The sequence below is a fragment of the Sciurus vulgaris genome (assembly GCF_902686455.1).
Source record: "Sciurus vulgaris genome assembly, chromosome: X".
Classification (NCBI taxonomy): Eukaryota; Metazoa; Chordata; class Mammalia; order Rodentia; family Sciuridae; genus Sciurus; species Sciurus vulgaris.
Genome location: NC_136471.1, coordinates 679,551 through 701,509, shown reverse-complemented (window position 1 = coordinate 701,509; position 21,959 = coordinate 679,551). Strand labels below are relative to the sequence as shown.

The window sequence follows — 21,959 nt, the reverse complement described above, 5'->3', positions numbered from 1 at the left end:
CACCTTTTCCCAGAAGTCCCTATTGGTCCGTCATGCAGCTTCTGATTTCCTTCCGTGCCGTTTCTACGCTTGTCACTCGCCTCTGCGCAGCCAATTAGCACATAGAGGTTGAGCTTACTTGACCAAAGGGGAAGCGGCGGCTCTCCCCTGCTCACCAATGAATGCGCAGACTCACGGGGGAGGGACGGGCCTGTGGGTGCGATCCAGCCAATCACTGGTCTCGGTGGCTGGCGGCTTAGTAAGGCAGTTAGTCGCGGGCTTGCTTTCTCAAGATGGCGGCCTCTAAGGACGGTTGCGGCGTAGAAGTGGCTTCGGGGAATGGGCGGCGGCTCCACCTGGGGATTCCTGAGGCTGTATTTGTGGTAAGGGTCTCGCGGTTCCCTGGTGTCTTGGCCGGGGGCTGAGGACTGCTTCCTTTCCAGCCTCCACCCGAGCTCGGGCTGTTGGGGGAAGGGACTGAGCTGAGGTTTAGGGAGGGAGCGGTCGGTCCGCTTTCCCTCCCGGTATCTGAATGAACTGAGCTCTGCCCGCAGATCGCTCAGAATAGACGCCCCGGTGGGTCGTAAAAGAAGGCAGGGTCTGGGGCAGGAGGATTGGGGGAGCGAAAGCGAGGTCGAGGCGAGGGGGGCTTGAGCCGAACGTCCTGAGGGACCGCTCCATTACTGCCAGGTGCTTTAGAAAAGGCGAGGCAGTGAGCCTAACAGCCTAGATGCTGGAAAGACAGATAAGTGGACTAGAATATAGTGAGGAGGCACGACAGTTCGCGGTGAGGTGTGAACAACGAATGGCACCTTCTCAGTTTAAGGAACGCAGTGGTCTCTTGCCTCAGAAATGGAAGGAAAGTACAGTGTTAGGAAGACAGTGTAAAGTCCTCGTGTCTTGCTAAGGAATTGACGACTTATCCAGTAGGCAGCAAACTGTCATTGCACAAGGTGTGTAAGTAAAACCATGATATGATTATATTTACTACAGAACAAATCTGCAGTTGAGAGAGGAGGTGGGGAACACAATTTGAAGATTTCACAGAATAGGGAGACCAACCCCATGTTCAGACAAAGAGAAGCATGTAGAAGCTATCGACCCTACCTTTTTACATATTTAGCTATTCTAGAAGCAGCATTGTAAAATTACTGCAATAAGGACAGAAAACTCACTCATGAATGGCTTTCCAGGTCAGAGTCACCTGTCTTTTCCTCATTGAGTTGTACTAAGCTACCATGAAAACTTAATGGAATTTTCTCCATCTTTTGCTTTGGGCCAAAAAGTGTACTATAGTGTCTTCTTTTTGTTAATTATGTCTTACATCCTTCTAAAGACCCATTTCTTGAATTTAGAACACACCTTATATTTGTATTTGATGATTGAATTCTGCAATTATTTCCCTTAATTATTTTGGGTTCTCTTTCTGAGATATATTTATTTCTTTACATTTATCTGTCAGCTGATTATAATAAGAAATAAAATTTGCTGACCACCAGGCACTTTCTCAACAATTTTACAAAACTCTTCAGGGTAGTTAACCATTAGAATTCCCATTATGTAGATGATGAAATTCAGAAACACGCCCCTTAGTATCTTTCTCAAGGTCACACACATGTAAATGAGGTAGCCAGAATTTGAACTTCAGCAATCTGTGGGGCTTCAGAGCCACTACCTATCCCTCATGTTCTGCCTCTGGGAGAAAATTCAGGTGATTATCTTGCTTTGTGCCATTTATCCTGATCCTAGCACAGTGCCTGAAACATAAATAACCTCATAATTGGTTGTTTAATTAAATTTCCATAGTGCCTTAAATACAGCATTCCTAGTTCCTAGGTAGAGATGGCTTCAAAAATCTAATTCAGGAAGATAAACTTTATCTGAGGGCTTTATAAAGTCTTATCTTAAAATGTGTTATTTCCCCTATAATTTTATGAGTTATTCTTTCTGGGCCTTAAAATGTCTACCAGCATAATGTAATAAGCAACCCAAATTTTAAAACCTTTTGTGTTCTCAAATTAATGGGTGTCACGGTTTTAGAAAGGGCATCAGGTTTTACATGAACAATAGTTTGACACCTGCCTCTGTTTTCCAGTTGCTGCTCAGCCTTAACCTTATTGTTTTATCACTTTGAACCTGTTTCTTTAACTGAAATGGGAATGACAATACTTATAGAATTGCTATAAGAAATAAAACATGCTTTCAGTATTGCAGGTATAGTAGTTGCTTACTAAGTGTGAGTTTCCACTATGGTGGAAGCTGTCAATATATCTTAGTACTTAAAAGTCAGACCTGGCTTTTCCCTCAGCCCCACTTTTAGAATAGTTTTATTTTTCTCTGCTTGAATTGTCCCCCTCACCCTTGTCTATCTGATGTCCTTGTCAACTTTTCGTATCTGGTTTGGATATCACCTCCCTGTAGTTTTTCCTAACTTCTAGCCGATAACAAAATTCTTGGCACTTTTCATCTGTATCCCCACAGCACATAATATTGTGCACATAGCTAATGTTTGTTTAGCACTTACTAGTGCACAGTTACACAGTCTTCTAAGCATTTCACATGACCTAACTCTTTTAATCCCCTGTGAGGAAAAAGCACTTTAATATCATTTTATAAATGAGGAAATTGAGGCAAGGAGAGGTTAAATATCTTCTCTAAAGTAAACATATCTAGTATGTAGTAAAGCTAGTATTCAAACTAGGCAGTCCCTGTGTCTTTTTAAAATCTTTTTGTTAGTTCATTATAGTGGGGTTCATTTTGGTATATTCACAAATGCATATAACATAACTTTCTCCATTTCAACCCCCAGTACTTTCCTTTTCCCTCCCTCCTTCCCTCCCTTTGATCCCCTTCCTTCACCCTCTGAATTATCTACTGTTGTTATTCATTGGTGCATTATAGCTATACATAAAGTGAAATACATTATGATATAGTCATGCATGTACATAGCACATCCTTTTCAGAAATTATTTCTATTTTTCATGATTGTCATGCTAACTGGAATGAGATGAAATCAATGTAGCTTTGATTTGCATCTCCCTGATTACTAAAATGTTGAACAGTTTTTCATATATTTGTTGACTATTTGTGTTCTTTTGAGGAATGTCTGTTTAGGTCATTTTCCCATTTTTTTGATTGGTTTGTTTATATATTTGGTTATTTTTTGAGTTCTTTATATATTCTGGATATTAATCGCCTGTGGGAGGAGCAGCTGGAAAAGATTTTCTGCCATTCTATTTCATGTTCTTTGTTTCTTTTGCTTTTTAATGTGAGCCCATCCCACTTAGTAATTCTTGGTTTTATTTCTTGCTCTTAGGGGTCTTGGTAAAAAAGTTGGCCTATACCAATATGTTGAAGTGTTGACCCTGTTTTTTTTCCCTAGCAGTTGTAATGTTTATGGTCTATTTCCTAAGTCTCTGGACCACTTAGAGTTGACTTTTGTGCAGGGTGAGGGATAAGAGGCTAGTTTCATTCTTCTACATATGGATAACCAGTTTTCCCAGCACTGTGTTAAAAAGTTTGTCCTTCATGTAATGTACGTTTTTGGCACATTTGTCAAGTATCAGATGACTATGAATATGTTAATTTGTCTCTGTGTCTGCTATTTTGTTGTCAGTACCATGCAGCTTTTGTTACTATGGCTCTGTAGTATAATTTAAAGTCAGGTATCATGATTCCTCTAGCATTGCTTTTATGTCTTAGAATTGCTTTGACTATTCTGGGTCTGTTATTCTTCCAAATGAATTTTAGAACTGTTTTTTTCCTAGTTCTGTGAAGAATGTCATTGATATTTTGATGGCAATTGCAGTGAATATGTATAATGATTTTGGTAGTATGGTCATTTTATTTATTTATTTATTTATTTATTTTTGCCCTGCTGGGGATTTGTGCTTGTGAGGCAAGCACTCAACCAACTGAGCTATATCCCCAGCCCTAGTGTGGCCATTTTAACAATATTAATTCTGCCTATCCAAGATAATGAATGGGAGGTTTTACCATCTTCTGAGGTCTTCCCAATTTATTTCTTCGGTGTTCTTTAATTTTCATTGTAGAAGTACTGGTTAAGTTTATTCCCCTGTCTCTTGTCCTATGCTGTTGCTGCTGCAATTAATTCTCCTTGCTAAATTCTCCTTGGTGAATCTATCCTTGGTGGCATCATAGTTCAGTCCTTGCTGTTTTTCTTTTTCATTTTGGACTTCTTTGAGCTAAAATATTCCTTGATAAATAAAAAGCATAAATATGAATAATGTGAAGATCATAGAAGTCATAAGATAATTGAAGTTTCTTATAATTAACTAAAGTTCTTTAAAGTACTACAAGACTCCTGTAGAATCTCCTTCTAGTTTCCATGTATTTTCATGTGGCTTTTGATCCTTATCTAATTAACTAGCTGTTTTTCAAAGTTCAGGTATATATTTTTTGAAGAGATTTAGCATTGATATTACTGTTTTTCTTTTGTTTAATTATTCATTTCAAAAGATTATTCTTTTTCCCTTTTATTTCAACTTCTTGATATGTAAGGAAGCATTTGCAGTTTGCCTTGGGAAACTTGCCTAATGATCATATTTAACATGCTTTGTATGGCAGAACATATTGAATTAAAAATAAGTACTAAAATTGATAATTTTGGCCATGACCTGTTGAATCCTTTTGTGATTATTGTGCATGAATAAGCAGTGTGTTTGGTTGCTGGTAATTTTTATATTTACTACTAGGGCCACATGGGAAATGCATAAGGCAGGAAAGGTCATCCTTCCTTCCCTATTTTTTGAATTAAAATTAAAATAGGACTGGGTGCACTGGCACACCCCTCTAATCCCAGTGACTTGGGAGGCTAGGGAAGGAGGATCACAAGTTTGAGACCAGCCTCAGGAACTAAGTGAGGCCCTTAGGCAGCTTAGTGAGTGAGACCCTATCTCAAATTAAACAATATAAAGGGCTGGGGATGTTGCTCAGTGGTAAAAGCACCTCTGGGTTCAGTCTCCAGGCCCAGAAATAAATAAAATAGAACGGTGAAAGAATAATGAATTCGTTTCATAATGTGTGTGCACTGTCTGAAAATGATCTTTAATTTTTTTTTGGTACCAATTAGGAATTCAATCCAGGGGCACTCAACCACTGAGCCACATTCCCATCATATTTTTTTAATATTTTATTTTGAGACAGGGTCTTGCAAAGTTGCTTAGGGCCTTGCTAAGTTGCTGAGGCTGGCTTTGAACTTGCAGTCCCATGCCTTAGCCTCCCTAGCCACCGGGAATACAGATGTGTGCTGCTGTACCTGGCTAGTCTTTATCTTTTTATACTTCCTCTTTTAGTTAACAACAAACTTTTGGGAAAAACACTTTTTAATGTTGTATAAACAAAGTTGTCAAAAACTCACATTAAGTTGTATGAATTCTAAATTTTTAATGTTATTTTTGATCTTAAAGGAAGATGTAGACTCCTTCATGAAACAACCTGGAAATGAGACTGCAGATACAGTATTAAAAAAGCTGGATGAACAATACCAAAAGTATAAGTTTATGGAACTCAACCTTGCTCAAAAGAAAAGGAGGTAAAAGTCTAAAAATTTCTAAGTTTTAAAAACTTTTATGAACTTTTAAAACATTGAGATATACTTTTGTATAATGAAATGTCTATTTGTCGAGTGTTCCATATGATGAATTTTGACAGATATGTCAGATTCTGTCCAGAATTGACTCTTGCCTGGATCAATAACTTCCATTACCCCAGGAAGTTCCCTCTTAACATTTTCCAGTGATTCCCTCCCTAGCAACCTTTTTTTTTTAGTTTTGTCTGTTATTGAACTTCATGTGAGTGGAAGCATATAGTAACTACTGTTTGTGTCAACCTTCTTACACTTACTATAATGCTCTAAGAGTCATTCATGCTACTGCATGTATCAGTAAATTAGTTCCCTTTTAGTGCTGAGTTGTATTCCATTGTGTATAGGTGTATTATGACTTTAATATATTTTCTCTATTTGCATATTGATGGATATTTAGGTTGTTTTCCCTTTTTGGCTTTAAGTCTTTATGTGGACATATATTTTCATTTCTCCTGGGTAAATACATAGGGGTAGAATCACTGAAGTTTATATTCAATTTTATGAGAAACTGCCAAGTCAATGTACAAGAATTGTGGTTGTTCCACATCCTTACCAGCACTCAGTATTGCCAATCTAAAGATAATTTCAAAAACCATGGAATGGATATTAAAGACCTTATTCCAAAGACTCTAAGATCATAATATCTTAGATGTGTAGTTCATCTTTCTAATTTTGCTAATGAGATGAGATGTACAGACCCACTTTCCCAAAATTACATGAGTAATATGTATAGTCAAAGGAATCCTTACTCTCAGCTCTTATTTCTCTATATCCTTTTATATAGCTCATAAAGTCTATTCACTGTACAAAATATTTGTATATATTTGCTATTTGTATGTCCCAGATTTTTTCTGTCAGCTAAATACTTAGGAAATACCAGCCACGTGCTGGATCACTTTTGGGTGAAATAAAGTACGATATCAACTTTCAGCATGCACACAGTCTAGGGGGGAATGATAAGTATACAAATAAGTACACAATGTAGAACAGTAGAGATACTTTGGTACAATACAGTGAATTAGCATTGGGGAAGGAGGAGGGCAAGGAGTTTTAGGGGAATTTCTAAGAGGTCTAGGGTGCTATAGAATTTCAAAGGTTGGTTATGAGTTTAGAGGCAGACTAAAGGAAGGAAGAGTAATCTGGGCATAAGTTACACAATTTTTTTAAAATTTAAATTTAATTTAATTTAATTTTTGTACCAGGGATTGAACCTAGGGGTGCTTAACCACTGAGACACATCCCCAGCCCTTTTTTATATTATTTGAGACAGGGTCTTGCTAAGTTGCTGAGGCTGGGTTTGAACTCATGATCCTCCTGTTTCAACCTCCCAAGTGGTTGGGATTGCAGGCATGCACCACTGTGCCTAGTATACTATTTTATTTTTAAATAAACTTTCTCATTTGATTTTGGTGATAACTGAAGAAATTTGAATATGGGGTGGGTATTACATGAGATGAAAAATCATAGACATGGAAAGATGGAAAATATTAATGAACAAAAGCAGGATAGGAAACACTAAGAGTAGTATGCTCTCATTTTGGGAAAAAAGTATAATTTATAGAAATACCTATAAAGATCTGCATTAAAGATGTATTAACAGCGATAATCTCTGGATGGTAAGAATGTGGTATTTTTCTTGTTTTTGCTTGTCTGTATTCTTATTTTTCTACAATATACACGTTCAGCTTTTGTGATAGTAAAATGAAGCCATTGAATTAGAGATCACCAATAGGGAGTTTAGATAGGAAAATGTGCCTCGAGGACAAGCCATCTGAGATGGGGAGACTGGGTAGGTTAGGTTTGGGAGGAAAATCAGAAGTTCAGTTCTGGAATGCATTTGAGATGCCTTTTGGACATCCAAGTGGAAATGTTAAGTTGGCAATTAAATATGCATCTTAAACTCTTAGAAATTTATTTTTTGTGTAGTGTGTGGCAGGATTCCAATTTAGTTTTGTAAGTAAATATATTATGGCTATACTGTTGACTTAATATCACTTAATTTTAATATAGTCTGATTTAACAATCTTTTTCTGTAATGCCTTTTGCTTTTTGTATCTTGTTTAGGAATTGTTTGCCTACCACAAATTCATAAAGCTGCCCTCCTTCTAAAAGCTTTATTATATATTTCACGTTTAGCTACTATAATCCATGGGTTATTCAAATGTGGGTTGCTAAATTTCAAAGCATTTGTGTGATTTTCAATGTTTCTTTGTTCTCTGTTTAGTATGAATTGGTGGATCTATAGTATGAAATACATATTTAAATGTTTCTTTGTGACTATGAGATATAGTGAATTAACAAGTTTAAAGAAGTCATACCCATCCTAATTGTTTGAATGTAGACCTTCTTTTCTTTCATGTGACTTTAATTAGGAATTTGAGAATCTTCAGACTTAAAAAACAGAAATCCCACCCTGTAATTTCTCTCATTCCTTCCTGATGGTGTTGTCCCACTACTGAATCAATAGCTGCTCAAAAATTGTTATCTGGACTTATTTTGAAAGCAGTTTTGCAGTCTGGAAAGTATGAGAGTACTTTCAACTAAATAAATTGACATTTCCTTTCCTGTAAATAAATAAATAAAAGGTAGATAGATCATCTTGATCACACGTTCAGGCTTGATTATTTTCTGGGGCGGGGGGACAGTACATCTTCCTAGGTTTGTGTGTTATTATTCCATGAAGAGGCAGAGAATATCCAGTTGTCTTCCTTTTTATGATGTTCAATGTCTAGGTCCATTAATTTTGAGTTGCAAAATGATGATATTCTAATTTATTTGTTTCTTTTTCATTTATTAATAAGCTGGCATTTTTCCTGGCAAGCTCTGTACTTCCTGTCACCTCAGTAGCTCTCTGCTCTCTTCCAAAAGAGGAGTTGTGTATTTTATCTGGCTATTGGAGTGGATAGAGGTGGGAATGCTGGTCTGTTACCGGCTATTCATCTTATACCAAACACTTTGTGTCTCTTTTTTGTACTTTTTACTCTATTACGTACATTAGTTATTTGAGGAGTATTAGGTCTTCTTGGTTTTAACCCTATATATATAATGCTTATTATATCAAAGTCTGCTTTTTTGGACACATAAAAAGCCAGTAGCCCTGGCTTTTCTTTAGGCTAATGTTTTGTTGGTATGTCTTTTGTTAGTTTCAACCTATTGTATCTAAACATGTTCTTGTAAACAATATATTGTGGTTGTTTTTAATGCTAGCCTTTTTATATAATTTGTCTTTTTGGTTACTTTAAAAATCATCTTTTCTTTTGTGATTTCACTATGATTTGTCTATGTGTGGATATTTTCTTTCTTAACCTAGTTGACATATGTTAGCTTCCTGTAATTATGGATGTCTATCTACTTTGCTTTTATACATAGAGGATTTTGCTTTTGTCAGGAGCTGTGAGTTGATACCAGTTTGGGACACTTGAATCCAGTTCCAGATTCTTATATTTCATCTGTGAACTCACACTGAGCTTCAAGTCAGAGGCCCAAGCTCAGGTTTGCAGTTGGAATGCGTACCTCTCCTCATTGACACCACTACCTCAACTCAGTCTTTTCTGGTTCTTTCTGTTTTTATTTTTCTGGAATTTACCTCTCCCCCATGATATCAGCTACATAGCAGTTCTGTTTCTGTATAGGATTTATATGGAGTTTAAAAGGAGTGCTAAACCTTTTCTTTACATATGTTATAAATCTTTTCTTGCAGCCTGTAATTTGATTTTATCTTCAAGCTGTTTAAAGTTTTTAATAATATTTCCTAATTCTCTATAATCTCCTTCATAATTGTCTATGTGTAATCTCCTGTTTTTGTTGAATATTCTTCAAACTTTTTTTAAACAATACTGGAAATCAAACCCAAGGTTGGTCTACCATGAAGCTATATCACTAGTTCTTTTATTTTTTATTTTGAGGTGGGGTTTCACTAAGTTGTTAAGGTTGGCCTTGAACTTGTGATCTTCCTGCCTAAACCACCTCAGTCACTGGGTTCATAGGTATAAGCCACCATGCTCAACTTTTTTTCCATAATTTTATTTTTTCTTTTTAACTGCCATATAATAATTGACACTATTTATGGAGTAGAGTGTGATATTTCAGTAAATGTATATATTATTTTTTCTTTTTAACTGCCATATAATAATTGACACTATTTATGGAGTAGAGTGTGATATTTCAGTAAATGTATATAATGTGTAATGATCAAATCAATGTAATTAGCATTTGCATCTCATTTTTTCTTTATTTAGAGCTTTAAAACTCCTCTCTTGTAGTTCTTTGTAAAATATAAAGTAATTTGTTTTAAACTATAGTCACTCTGCTGTGATATAAACCACTAGAATTTATTCCTCCTATGTAACTCTATTTTGATGCCCTTTTCTAGTCTCCATCTATCCCCTTTCCTCTTCCCCTTCCTAACTTGTACTAATCACTGTTTTGTTCTTCTTTGTGGGTTTTTTTTTGTTTGTTTGTTTGTTTGTTTTTCTTCTCATTTGAGCGGCCGGGGATTCGAACCGCGGTCCTTGCGCATGCTAGGCGAACGCTCTCCAAAAGGAGCTATTTCTTCAGCTCCTGTTCTTCTTTGTGATCAGTTTTTTTAGATTCCCCAAATGTTAGGCAATGTGATATTTGTCTTTATATGTCTGGCTTATTTCACTTAGGGTCCATCAATGTTGTCACAAGTAAAAAGATTTCATTCTTTTTTAATGGCAGAATAATATTCCACTGTCATCTATATCACATTTTCTTTACCCATTCATCTGTTGGTTGATTTCATATCTTGGCATCGTAAACAGTCCTGCAGTAAACATGGGCATGCAGCATTTCCTTTGGCTGTATACCCAGAATTAATTTAGCTATGATAATCTCCTTTTTAATATGTGACTCTGAAGCCTTTTGTCTTTCTATGGTTGGAAATTTTGGGATTATCACTTTTTCTCTCATCTCTAAATTTTTTCCTCTCTCCTGGGATATCTGTTTATGGATGTTGAGCACTTGTAATTCTGCCATCTATTTCTCTTTATTATGTTCTTTTTTCCTATTGTTTTTGTCATTTGTCTCTTAGCAACTAGATGAATAGCTATGTGTTCTTTTTTTGGTACTGGCAAATGAACCCAGGGACACTTCCCCACTGAGCTACATCCCCAGCCCTTTTTTCACTAAGTTGTGGAGGCTGTCCTCAGACTTGTCATCCTCCTGCCTCAACCTCCCACGTCACTGAGATTACATGCCTATACCATTGTGCCTGACTCTATGTGTTCTTTATTTCATCTCTTAGGTTTTGGACCTTGTATTTTTTTGTTGTTACCAGGAATTGAATGTAGGGGTGCTTACACTGAACCATATCCCCAGCCCTTTTCTTGTATTTTATGTAGAGACAGAGTTTCACTGAGTTGTTGAGGGCCTTGCCAAGTCGCTGAGGCTGGCTTTGAATTTGTGATCCTCCTGTTTCAGCCTACCAAGCCACTGGGATTAAGGTGTGTGCCACTATGCCCAGGTGTACCTTGTAGTTTCGGTTGATTCTTCTTAACAGCTGCTTGCTGCTGCTTTATATTGACCAATATCCTTTCTTTTTTTCTCTTTGCGATGTTTTAAAATACTTCTTGTATATTTTGAGTGTTTGTTTCTTGTGATATATTGTTAAGTTTGTTGTCTTTATTTTATTGTGGTGGAGTTTATTACACTATCATTTCTTTTCCCGTCAGCTCATATTCCTTCAGGGATATCACCTGCTTTTGCCAGTAGTGTCTGTGGGGCGTAGGAGCAATTTAAATTCTTCTTGGTGGATAGGAGTGGAAGAATGCTGCTGGTGTTACAGCCTAGGGTACAGTTACCAGACAAATACCCCCTCTCCATGATCAAGTCTGCTTCTGGGGGATTCTTTCTGTTCCTAGGCCCTTGGCTTTCTTTACTCTCATTATCCCAGGGAAAAGGAGTGGAGAAAAACAGATCTGTTGGAGGCCAGTACTTGTCACTTTCAGCTTCACAGCTTGGTCCTCTTCCTGCCTCTGGCCAATTTTTGTCCTTTTTCTACCCTGTGTCAATGATGGGGTAGATAATAATGATCCACCTAGGGCAATTTAGAAGGCAGTCAGGTGATTTAGTATATTTTTTAAAACAATGTGACAGGTGTATGCACTGAGAAGATGCCACTGTGATTAGCCTGGCATTTCTGACTCTGTTAGAATATGGTCTGCTCTAGAAATGTTTATCAACAGTGGGGATTTTAACGTATAGAACAGGGCTTTGTACAAAACATGCATTCTATACATCTTTCTTATTATATCTTAAATATTGACTAAATGTTTATACTTTTAATATTTTAAAAATGTTTTATTAAATGTATTTTATTTTTAGAAATATTTTATTAAATGTTTTATTTTTATAAACATTCATATCTGAAGTACTTTTTCTTACACCTAAAAAGTTCCTAAGTATTATAAAAAATAAAAATTTATGATAGAAGTTTAGAATATGTTAAATATTTTATATTTGTAAATAGTCTTTAGAATATACCAATAGACAATGCAGAGTTAGTAAGACCATATCTTGGAGTTTACTTTTACTTGCAAAATACTAAGTTAACCTGTTCTTGTTCATAGGCTAAAAGGTCAGATTCCTGAAATTAAGCAGACTCTGGAAATTCTAAAATACATGCAGAAGAAAAAAGTAAGTGCATTTTTATTTGTAAATACAAGAATACCAAATATGTTAGCAGAGATTTATCTTCCTTGACTCTTTGGTCACTGGTATTTGATCTGTTCTGTAGGATCCAGTCTTCCTTCTTGAGCATGTACACTAGTGTACTGGGCAGTGTGCTCGTGTAAAAAATGTGACTTTGTGACTTTTCCCTAAAATTCAGGTTTAATCCTAAGGATTACTTTATTGATATGTAGTGTTTGCAAAATTTAAATATAATCAGAAATTATTTTAGGTATAAAAATAAAATTATTTTGAGGTAGCAGCATCAGTTTTTTTGTTTTGTTTTGTTTTGTTTTTCGTGGTGGTGGTAAGTTGTCCTCCCTAAGAATAAGAAGTGAGTCTAAGATTTATAGAGGTTGAAAGAATCTTAGAGGTTACCTTTTTCAGGTTCTTATTTCACAGTTGAGGAAACAATTACATAGAGGTTACTTATCCTTGGCTGGTTTCATATAGCTACTTAGTAGTAGCAGAACTAACTTTGAGAGTTTTCCATGTCTCAGTCTAACACTCATTAAATAAAATCAGGCTGTAAAGATTAAATTTCATAAGAATATTGTTTTCAACAGATTGTATACACATATGACTTATTACTTGAAGAATAACTAGATTTGTAGTAGACTATTATATAAGGTGAACTTTGTAAGAGACTTCAGAGACTGAATTGGGCATGAAGCACTGTTGAAGTAAAAATAACAGCTAATTCTTATATACTATTTGTATAATTTGTATATAGTACTTTATGTGCCAGGCACTGTTCTTTGTGTAAGTATTAGAGAAGTCAGTGCCTACTTCTACCTCTTTAGGGACTATCCCCCTTCCCCTGTACTTGGAATTAAACCCAGGAGCATTCTACCTCTAAGTTATATCCCCAGCCCATTTTGTTTTTTATTCTCAGACAGGGTCTTACTAAGTTGCCCAGGTTGACCTGGAACTTGGAATCCTACTGCCTCAGCCCCTCAAGTCACTGGGATTATAGGTGTACATCACTACGCCTGGCTGTGTGGGGATGGTTATTGTTTAATTTTATAGATGAAGAACCTGAGGCATGGAAAGATTAAGTGAGATGCCACATTTACACAGCTAGTTAGTAGCTGAATCAGAGTCCATGCCCAGCCATCTGGCAGTAGGGTTCATTTCTTTTACCTTTACATTTAGTCTACTGCATGATCGTATTATTTTAAATGTCTTGGGTCCAGCTGTGGGTTTATAACCTTGATATCAAACTGACATGTTTTTGGTACTGTCATTTTTTTTTTAAAGGAGTCCACCAATTCACTGGAGACAAGATTCTTATTGGCAGATAACCTATACTGCAAAGCTTCGGTTCCTCCTACTGATAAAGTTTGTCTGTGGTTGGGGGTAAGTAAATGCTGTAACCATAGCTGACATATGTGTAAACCAGTATTTCGCACAGCAAATAGTATTGCTTGAGTTGTGTAAAAGTGTTCATCCCTCATTGATTGTGGAAGGAATGAAGAGGAAAACATATTTTTTATAAGTGAGATATAATTCAATTTATGATAACTTATTCCATATAAGGTTATATTCACAGGTACCAGGAGTTAGGACTTCAGTATATCTTTTGGAGTTATACAGTTCAACTCATTATTAACATCTTAATTCACCCTCAGTTCTATCGTTGACTTCCTAAATTCTTTCTAGCATAGTGGACAGAGTGATCCATCAAAATCTGTCAGGTGGTACCATATTCTGTCCAAAAATTTCCAGTGGTTTTTCATCTCATTCTGAGGAAAAGCCTATGTTCTTTGAATGGCTTACAAGTTCCTTCACAGCCTGGTACTCCCTGATACTTCTCTTACCTAATACCTCACTTCCTTACTTGGCTACATTTAGACTTCTTGCTTGACTTGACCATTCCAGGAATGGCCCTGCCTCAGAAATTTTATTCCAGCTCTTTACTCAAGTTGCCAGATTTAAACATGTCAGATTACGTTACTTCTCTACTCAGGACTCCAGCAGTTTCCCCTTTCACAAGCTAGTCCCATTTCCTGTTTGGTACCACTTGACTTTTCACTTACCATCACGTATCTTTTCTTTTGAGCAGTCATAGAATTTGTCTCCTTGGTTTTGTTGGCTTCTTGATACTGTGTGGCAGAGCTGTAGCATAATAATAATAATGTGAAGTTGTTTTCATGTTTCTTGTATAGGAAACAGTGCTGTAGTAGGTGTCTTTGCACGTTTTTTGTATACCCCTTAGTTTTTTGTAGTCCTGGGATTGAACCAAGGGCCTTACTCACGCTAGGCAAGTACTTTACCACTGAGCTACATCCCTAGCCCTATATACCTCTTTGAGATGGAATTGTTGGGTCTAACAATAAATGTGTGTGTGTATACATACACACACAAACATAATACATTTAACATTTTGATAGATACTGTCAAATTGTTCTCAACAAAGACTGTACCAATTTACATTTTTCTTCTACAATGTATAAAGTATCCTTTTATTGACAACCTCACATTTAGATTTTGGTAGTTTTATATGTGGAAATGCTATCATAATTTTTTGTTTGACAAAATGCTCGTTTGTATTTCTCTTTAGTTTGCCTGCCTAATTATGTCCTTGGTACATTTTTCTGTTAGAGTCTGCTTGTTAATAGATGTTTAGATCTTTATATATTATGTATTCGGGATACAGTCTTCTTTTACATTAATTCAGATATTTTTTATGATGTTGTTTTTATTTATAGTACTTCTCATAGAGAACTTTGAATTTTCAATGTCATAAACTTCATCAGGCATTTATAATTTTATTTATGTTAACTGCACTCCTATCACCCAGTTTGTAAATGAGTAAATATGTTTCTGATATTTTAACTCAAATATTTTAAAACTTATTTGTTGAGGATCACATGAAAAGACAAGCTACTCAATAGAATAATGAATGAGTGATTTATAAAAAGAGAATACCCAGTGGCCAGTAGCCACGTGAAAATTGTTTAGCTTCATTAAACAGGGAGATGGAAATTAAAAGCACTATACAAGCCAGGTGCAGTGGCACACACCTGTAATCCCAGCAACGTGGGAGGCTGAGGCAGGAGGATCATGAGTTCAAAGCCAGCCTCAGCAAAAGTGAGGCACTAAGCAACTCGGTGAGACCATCTCTCTAAATAAAATACAAAATAGGGCTGGGGATGTGGCTCAGTGGTTGAGTGCTCCTGAGTTCAATCCCCAGTACCAAAAAAAAAAAAAAAAGGCATTGTACACTTGCACTTTGCACTCACCTGAATGGCAGGGCAATACAGTCTAAGCATCACTAATCCCCAAATCTGAAATCCTAAATGCTCCAAAGTCTAAAATTTTTGAGTGTCATGTCAACATTCAAAAGGTTTTGGATTTTGGAACACAAACTCGAGACTTAAAATAACATTCTTTTGTTATCTCCTGTCTCTATGTCAGAAGTCCAGATGTACCTGGATGGGTCCTTTGGTCAGTTTCTCAGAAGACCAGCATTAAAGTACCAACAAGGATATGCTCCTTATTAGAAGCTTGTGGGAGGATCCACTTCCAGCCTCATTCATGTTGTTGGCAGATTCTGGTTCTGTGTGGTGTCTGAGGTCCCTGTTTTCTTGCTGGCTTCTAGAGGCTACCTACATTCCTTCCTTGGCTTGTAGACCTTTTCTATCTTAAAAGCAGCAGTGGAATGACTAAACTTTCTTACACTTGAGGTCGTTCCAACTTTCCCTTCTGCCACCAAAGAAAGTTCTCTGCTCTTAAGAGCTCTTGTAATTAGATTAGACCTATCCAGTTAATACCCATACCTTGGGGTTAACAGGCAAATGACATACCTCATCAGACTCACATGTTTCAGGGATTAGGGTACACAGCATGGGTTGAGGGAGTCATAATTCTGCATACTACAGAAGGTAATCACAAAACAACACATAATATTTGATTCCATTTATGTAAAGTTCAAACACAGGCCAAACTATATGGTTAGAAGCCAGGAAAATGGTTACCTTTGAGATTAGGATGCTGGTGGTCAACTGGAAGGATCCATGAGGACCCTTCTGGAATGCTGATGCCTGTGGCTTCCTTGATGTAGATGCTGGTCCCATGGGTGTTGTAAGTTTGTGAAAATGCATGAAGTTGTATATTTTTGATGTGCATACTTTTCTTTATGTATGTATGTTTAAATATAAACAAAACCAGAAAACCACACAAAACAAATTATAAGTTAATGGATCTGTTATCAGCCAGGGTTCCACTAGAGAAACAACCAGTAGGATATGGCTGGCCTACATATAAATTTGGGTGTTAACGTACAAGTTAGTTTGTGTATTTGTGTGTGATGACTTATGAATTCATACTGTGCTTTTCAGTTCAAATTCAGGGCAACACAGTTTTTACTCAACTTGTTCCTCCATTTCTTCTTTATTCTATTTCAAGAGTTCTGGTTCTCAAAAATAGCTGGAGTGATAGAATTACACTATGCAATATTATTCACTTGCTTTATCCCTTATCATATACAAAATGGTTTTAGAATGACATGATTAAACACTGTTAACACTGATGTTTTTCATGTGCTCTTCCCGTCCTTTCCTGTTCTTTTTTTTTCTTTTACAGTGCTGGGAATTGAACCCAGTGCCTTGCAAGGCAAGCACTCTACCAAATGAGCTATATCCCCAGGCCCCTTTCCCATTCTTTACAGGTTTGTGCTCATATTGTTGGTGCCCAGAGCTGTTATGTACTCTGCTTGTTCTTTCTTGCTTTCTTGTGCCCTTCATTTACCCTTGTTCTCTCTGAAAATATGTATGCAATGCATATCACTATCATCATGTCAGTATTCTCCTGGTTATTTTGGTTGTTGATACTCATTCTTTAGCAGATTCCTTCAGATTTGGGGGCACAATATTCCTTAAGTTCTCAAATGTTACAATTATTCTTTAACCTTTGTACTTAAAAATCAGTCTCAGCTCACATTTTATATCCTTGAATACTGTATGTGTTGCTCAATTTTCTTTTGTCATAAAATGTTTCTCAAAAAGTTTGATGACAAACCAATTTCTTCCCTTTATAAATGACTTGTTCTTTATGCCTGGGTGCTCTAAAGGACTTCTGGGTCAATTTCCCAAAGTATATAGTATGCCCCTTCATTGTGTGTGTGTGCATGTGTGTGTACACTGGTGTGTATGTGCTTGCAGGTATGTGCCTGTGTGTGTATGTGATATTTTAAGAATATTTTGCTCAACTGTTTAGAATTTTTTTTCTAGTCCCCAGCTTTGTTTTTCTTTGGGGATTCCTATTAATGTTCATTATTTGCCTGCATTCAGCTCTTGTCACTTTCTCTTTAATTCATTTCTCCATTCATTTCTTTTTATGTTTGTATGAAATTTCCTCATATTCTGTGAATCTTAAGGTATTATATATTATAATTATTTGCCTCTGTGTTTCTTCCAGTTTAGTCAATGTTTTCTGGAGTGAATGTTCTTTGATTTCTATTTCATTCCTGAATTGTCACCTTATATATGAATTTTCTAATTCTGGTTTTATGTTTGACTTTCATATCTTGTATTCATTTTCTTAATGTTATTTATCTTTTTTGGTGTACCTTATATTTTTCACTTATTTTTTGGGCATGTCTTTCTGTTTTGCTTATATTATAAAGATGTTCCTCTGTTGCTTATTCTCTTTATTTTCAGTACTTCACATTTGATTTGACTTTGCTTCATTTCTATGGACAGTTTTTAGAATGGAGAAGACTCTAGAGCTCCCTTTTATTTTTTTTTTATGTAAAGTGGTAAAACTAAACAGTTGCTGAGACCTTTGGCTTGAAGATACAGGGCTATTTTTTCCCCTAGCTCTGCAAATTGAACCTAGGGACACTTTACCACTGACCTACCCCCTCAGCCCTTTCTTCTTTTTTAAATTTGTTCTGGTTAGTTACACATGAGAGCAGAATGCATTCCAACTCATTGTACACAAATGGAGCACAACTTTTCATTTCTCTGGTGGTTGTACACGATACAGACTCACACCATTTGTGCAATCATACATGTACATAGGGTGATAAGCTCCATCTCATTCCACCGCCATCTTTCCCACCCCCATGCCCACTTTCCCTTCCCCTCACTCCCCTCTGCCTAGTCTAAAGTTCCTCCATTCTTTCCTTGCCCCCCTTCCCCCTTTATGGATCAGCATCCACAATATCACAGAAAACATTTGGCCTTTGGTTTTTTGGGGACTTATTTTGCTTAGCATGATATTCTCCACCCCCACCCCAGCCCTTTCTATTTTTTATTTTGAGACAGGGTCTCTCTAAGTTGCCCAGGCTGACCTGAAAATTGGGATCCTCTTCTGAATAGCTGGGATTATAGGAGTGTGCCACCATGCTTGGCTGTTTATTATTTCTTATTAAGGTTATTCCCAGATGGTTTAATAATTTTTGTAGTTAGGATGAATTGAATAATTTTCTCTATATATTTTCCTCACTGTGGGGCCCTGTGGGTAAGGAAGTTGTAAGGCTAGGTGTGAGAGAGTTCATGGTACCTAGATAACCCCCATACCAACCTGCTCTGGGAGCATGCAAGCCACTTTGATATTTATGGGGTACAATGCGAAAATTTAATATGCATATATATTATGTGTTGATTGAATCATGGTAATTAATGTTTCCATCTCCTTATCGTTATTTTGTTTTTTAATCTTTTTTTTGGAGATATTTATTTTAAATTTTTGTCTTACTTTTGTTACTTGTTTTTGGATCTTTAGAGTTCCTCTCTTACTTTTTCATAAAATATATAATAGTCTGTTGTAAACTATAGTCACTACTGTGCTTTAGAACACTAGAACTGTCTTTTGGTGCTCACTATCCAACTTTTCCCAATCCCTGCTTCCCAACCTCTAGTAAGCACTATTCTACATTCAGATCTACTTTTTAAAGTATCTGCATATAAGATATAACATGTGGTATTGTCTTTCTGTGTTTGACTTATACTGCTGTCTTCCAGTTAGCTTACTGATCTGCATAGCTGCCTCTTTGATATTTTGGAGTTTTCATGTCTCCTGAATGCGTTGTTGCTTCCCTCTGCTTACTCCTATACAAATGCTCCTACAGTGCAGGTCTTGTAGCCAACCATGGCTTGTCCTCCTGTGCTCATTGTAGAGATATCTGGTCAGTTTTTTGTAGATGTTGTTTAGCTTTCTAGGTTTGTTGTCCCAGTTTTTTTTCTTTTCAACACCTTTATTAAGATATCATTCATGTACCATAAAATTTACTGTTTTACAGTGTACAGTTCAGTGGTTTTTAGTATATTCAGAGTTCTGCAACCATCACCTCTGTCTAGGTCTAGAACATTTTTATTTGCACCCCAAATACTCCATACCCATTAACATTCACTCCACATTCTTTCTCCTATTTCTTTGAACCACTGATTTACTTTGTTTCTATGGATTTACCTATGCTGGACATTTTATGTGAATGGGTCATACAATATATGGTCTTTTGTGGTCTGGCTTCTTTCACTGAACATGATATTTTTAAGGTAGTAGCATGTGTCAGAGCTTCATCCTTTATTGCCAAAGACTATTCCATTGTATATTCAGACATTTTATTTATCCATTTTCAGCTGATAGATATTAGGTTTGTTTCTGTCTTTTTGGCTATTGTGAATAATGTTGCTATGAAAGTTTGTGTACAAGTTTTTGTACAGATGTGTTTTCAATAATCTTGGGTATTTATCTGTCCTGATTTTTAATGTTAGTTTTTGTGGAGTTTTTAAAAAGTGACAGTAGATTCAACAACAGCCACTGCTGCCACCATCTTCCCCCTGATTTTGTTTTGTTTTATTTTAATTTAGAGTCCTAATCAACCTGGAAATTATTTTAATAAACATTGTGAAGGAGAATTGTTAACTTTGATGTTCCCTCAAGTGTATAGCTACTAGTCCCAGCACCATTTGTTGAATTGTCCCTTCTCTCTCTACAGATTGATTTTCCTTATCTGCCTGGATGCCTTTCTGGGTTCTCTTCTGTTCCTTTGTTCTGTTTGTCTATTCCTGATCAATATCACAGTGACCAAAGGAGCTACTTTTGCAAAAGGATAAGAGGGTTTTCCAGGTAATGTAATAGTAAGTTCAGAGGCCCTCAAAGCAGGAACTAGCTTGAAGGGAGAGGCAGAAAGAAGGCCAGATTTGTGTGACTTTGGTACTGCAGTGGAGGGTAAGACTGCTAGATTGTGGGGCAAAAGCTAGTGATATTAGCTGTGGGGTTTCAGGGAAAATGCAATAGGGGGCTTTTGAAAGATTTTAGGTGGAAGTGGCAGGAGCTGATTTCCTTTTGCTGATTTTTAAAAATCATTTTCTTTTGGTACTACGGATTGAACTCAGAAGTACTTTACCACTGAGCTACATCCTTAGCTCTTTTTATTTTATTTTTAAAAAGTTTGAGATAGGGTCTCCAAAGTTGCTGAGGCTCACCTCAAACTTGTCATCCTTCTGGTTCAGGCTCCTGAATCAATGGGATTACAGGCATATGCCACTGTGCCTGGCTCCATTTACTTTTTTTTTTTTTTTTTTTTTTTTTTTATTTTTTTTTTTCTTTTTTTTTTTTATTGTAAACAAATGGGATACATGTTGTTTCTCTGTTTGTACATGGCGTAAAGGCATACCATTTGTGTAATCATAAATTTACATAGAGCAATGTTGTTTGATTCATTCTGTTATTTTTTCCCTTCCCCCCACCCCTCCCACCCCTCTTTACCCTCTATACAATAGTTCCTTCCTCCATACTTGCCCCCCTCCCTAACCCTAACTCTAACCCTTCCCTCCCCCCCATTATGTGTCAACCTCCACTTATTAGCGATATCATTCGTCCTTTGGCTTTTTGAGATTGGCTTATCTCACTTAGCATGATATTCTCCAATTTCATCCATTTGCCTGCAAATGTCATAATTTTATCATTCTTTATGGCTGAGTAATATTCCATAGTATATATATACCACAGTTTCTTTATCCACTCATCAATTGAAGGGCATCTAGGTTGGTTCCACAGTCTGGCTATTGTGAATTGAGCAGCTATGAACATTGATGTGGCTGTATTTCTGTAGTATGCAGATTTTAAGTCCTTTGGGTATAGGCCAAGGAGTGGGATAGCTGGGTCAAATGGTGGTTCCATTCCAAGTTTTCTAAGGAATCTCCACACTGCTTTCCAGAGTGGCTGCACTAATTTGCAGCCCCACCAGCAGTGTATGAGTGTACCTTTCTCCCCACATCCTCGCCAACACCTGTTGTTGCTCGTATTCTTGATAATCGCCATTCTAATTGGGGTGAGATGGAATCTTAGGGTGGTTTTGATTTGCATTTCTCTTATTACTAGAGATGTTGAACATTTTTCCATATGTTTGTTGATTGCTTGTAGATCTTCTTCTGTGAAGTGTCTATTCATTTCCTTAGCCCATTTGTTGACTGGACTGTTTGAATTCTTGGAGTAGAGTTTTTTGAGTTCTTTATAGATTCTGGAGATTAGTGCTCTATCTGAAGTATGATTGGCAAAGATATTCTCCCACTCTGTAGGCTCTTTCTCCATTTACTTTTGAAATTGTTGTATAATAGTATATATGTGGTTAGATAAACTGTTTTCAAATTAGCTTTTTCTTTCTTTTTTGGAGACAGAAATTTGTCAGATATTTGTTTTTGGTACAGTTTTCTGAGTTAATACATTT

The 21,959-nt window shown here is 36.5% G+C and overlaps 1 protein-coding gene across 3 annotated transcripts in view; it reads left to right on the top strand.

Annotated features, from left to right (window-relative positions):
- Window positions 1-220: 220 nt before the first annotated feature.
- Window positions 221-21,959, top strand: part of VBP1 (VHL binding protein 1) — a 29,224-nt gene continuing 7,485 nt past the window's right edge. Inside the window, exons 1-5 of one of the 3 annotated variants that reach the window (XM_079124560.1) lie at window positions 221-362; window positions 5,409-5,533; window positions 12,178-12,244; window positions 13,538-13,636; window positions 20,226-20,356. In XM_079124560.1, coding sequence (XP_078980686.1) covers window positions 273-362; window positions 5,409-5,533; window positions 12,178-12,244; window positions 13,538-13,636; window positions 20,226-20,356 — 512 coding nt within the window. In that variant the 5' untranslated portion in view covers window positions 221-272. The remainder of the gene's footprint in view (window positions 363-5,408; window positions 5,534-12,177; window positions 12,245-13,537; window positions 13,637-20,225; window positions 20,357-21,959) is intronic. The other 2 variants (XM_079124559.1, XM_079124561.1) reach the window with 2 other exon arrangements.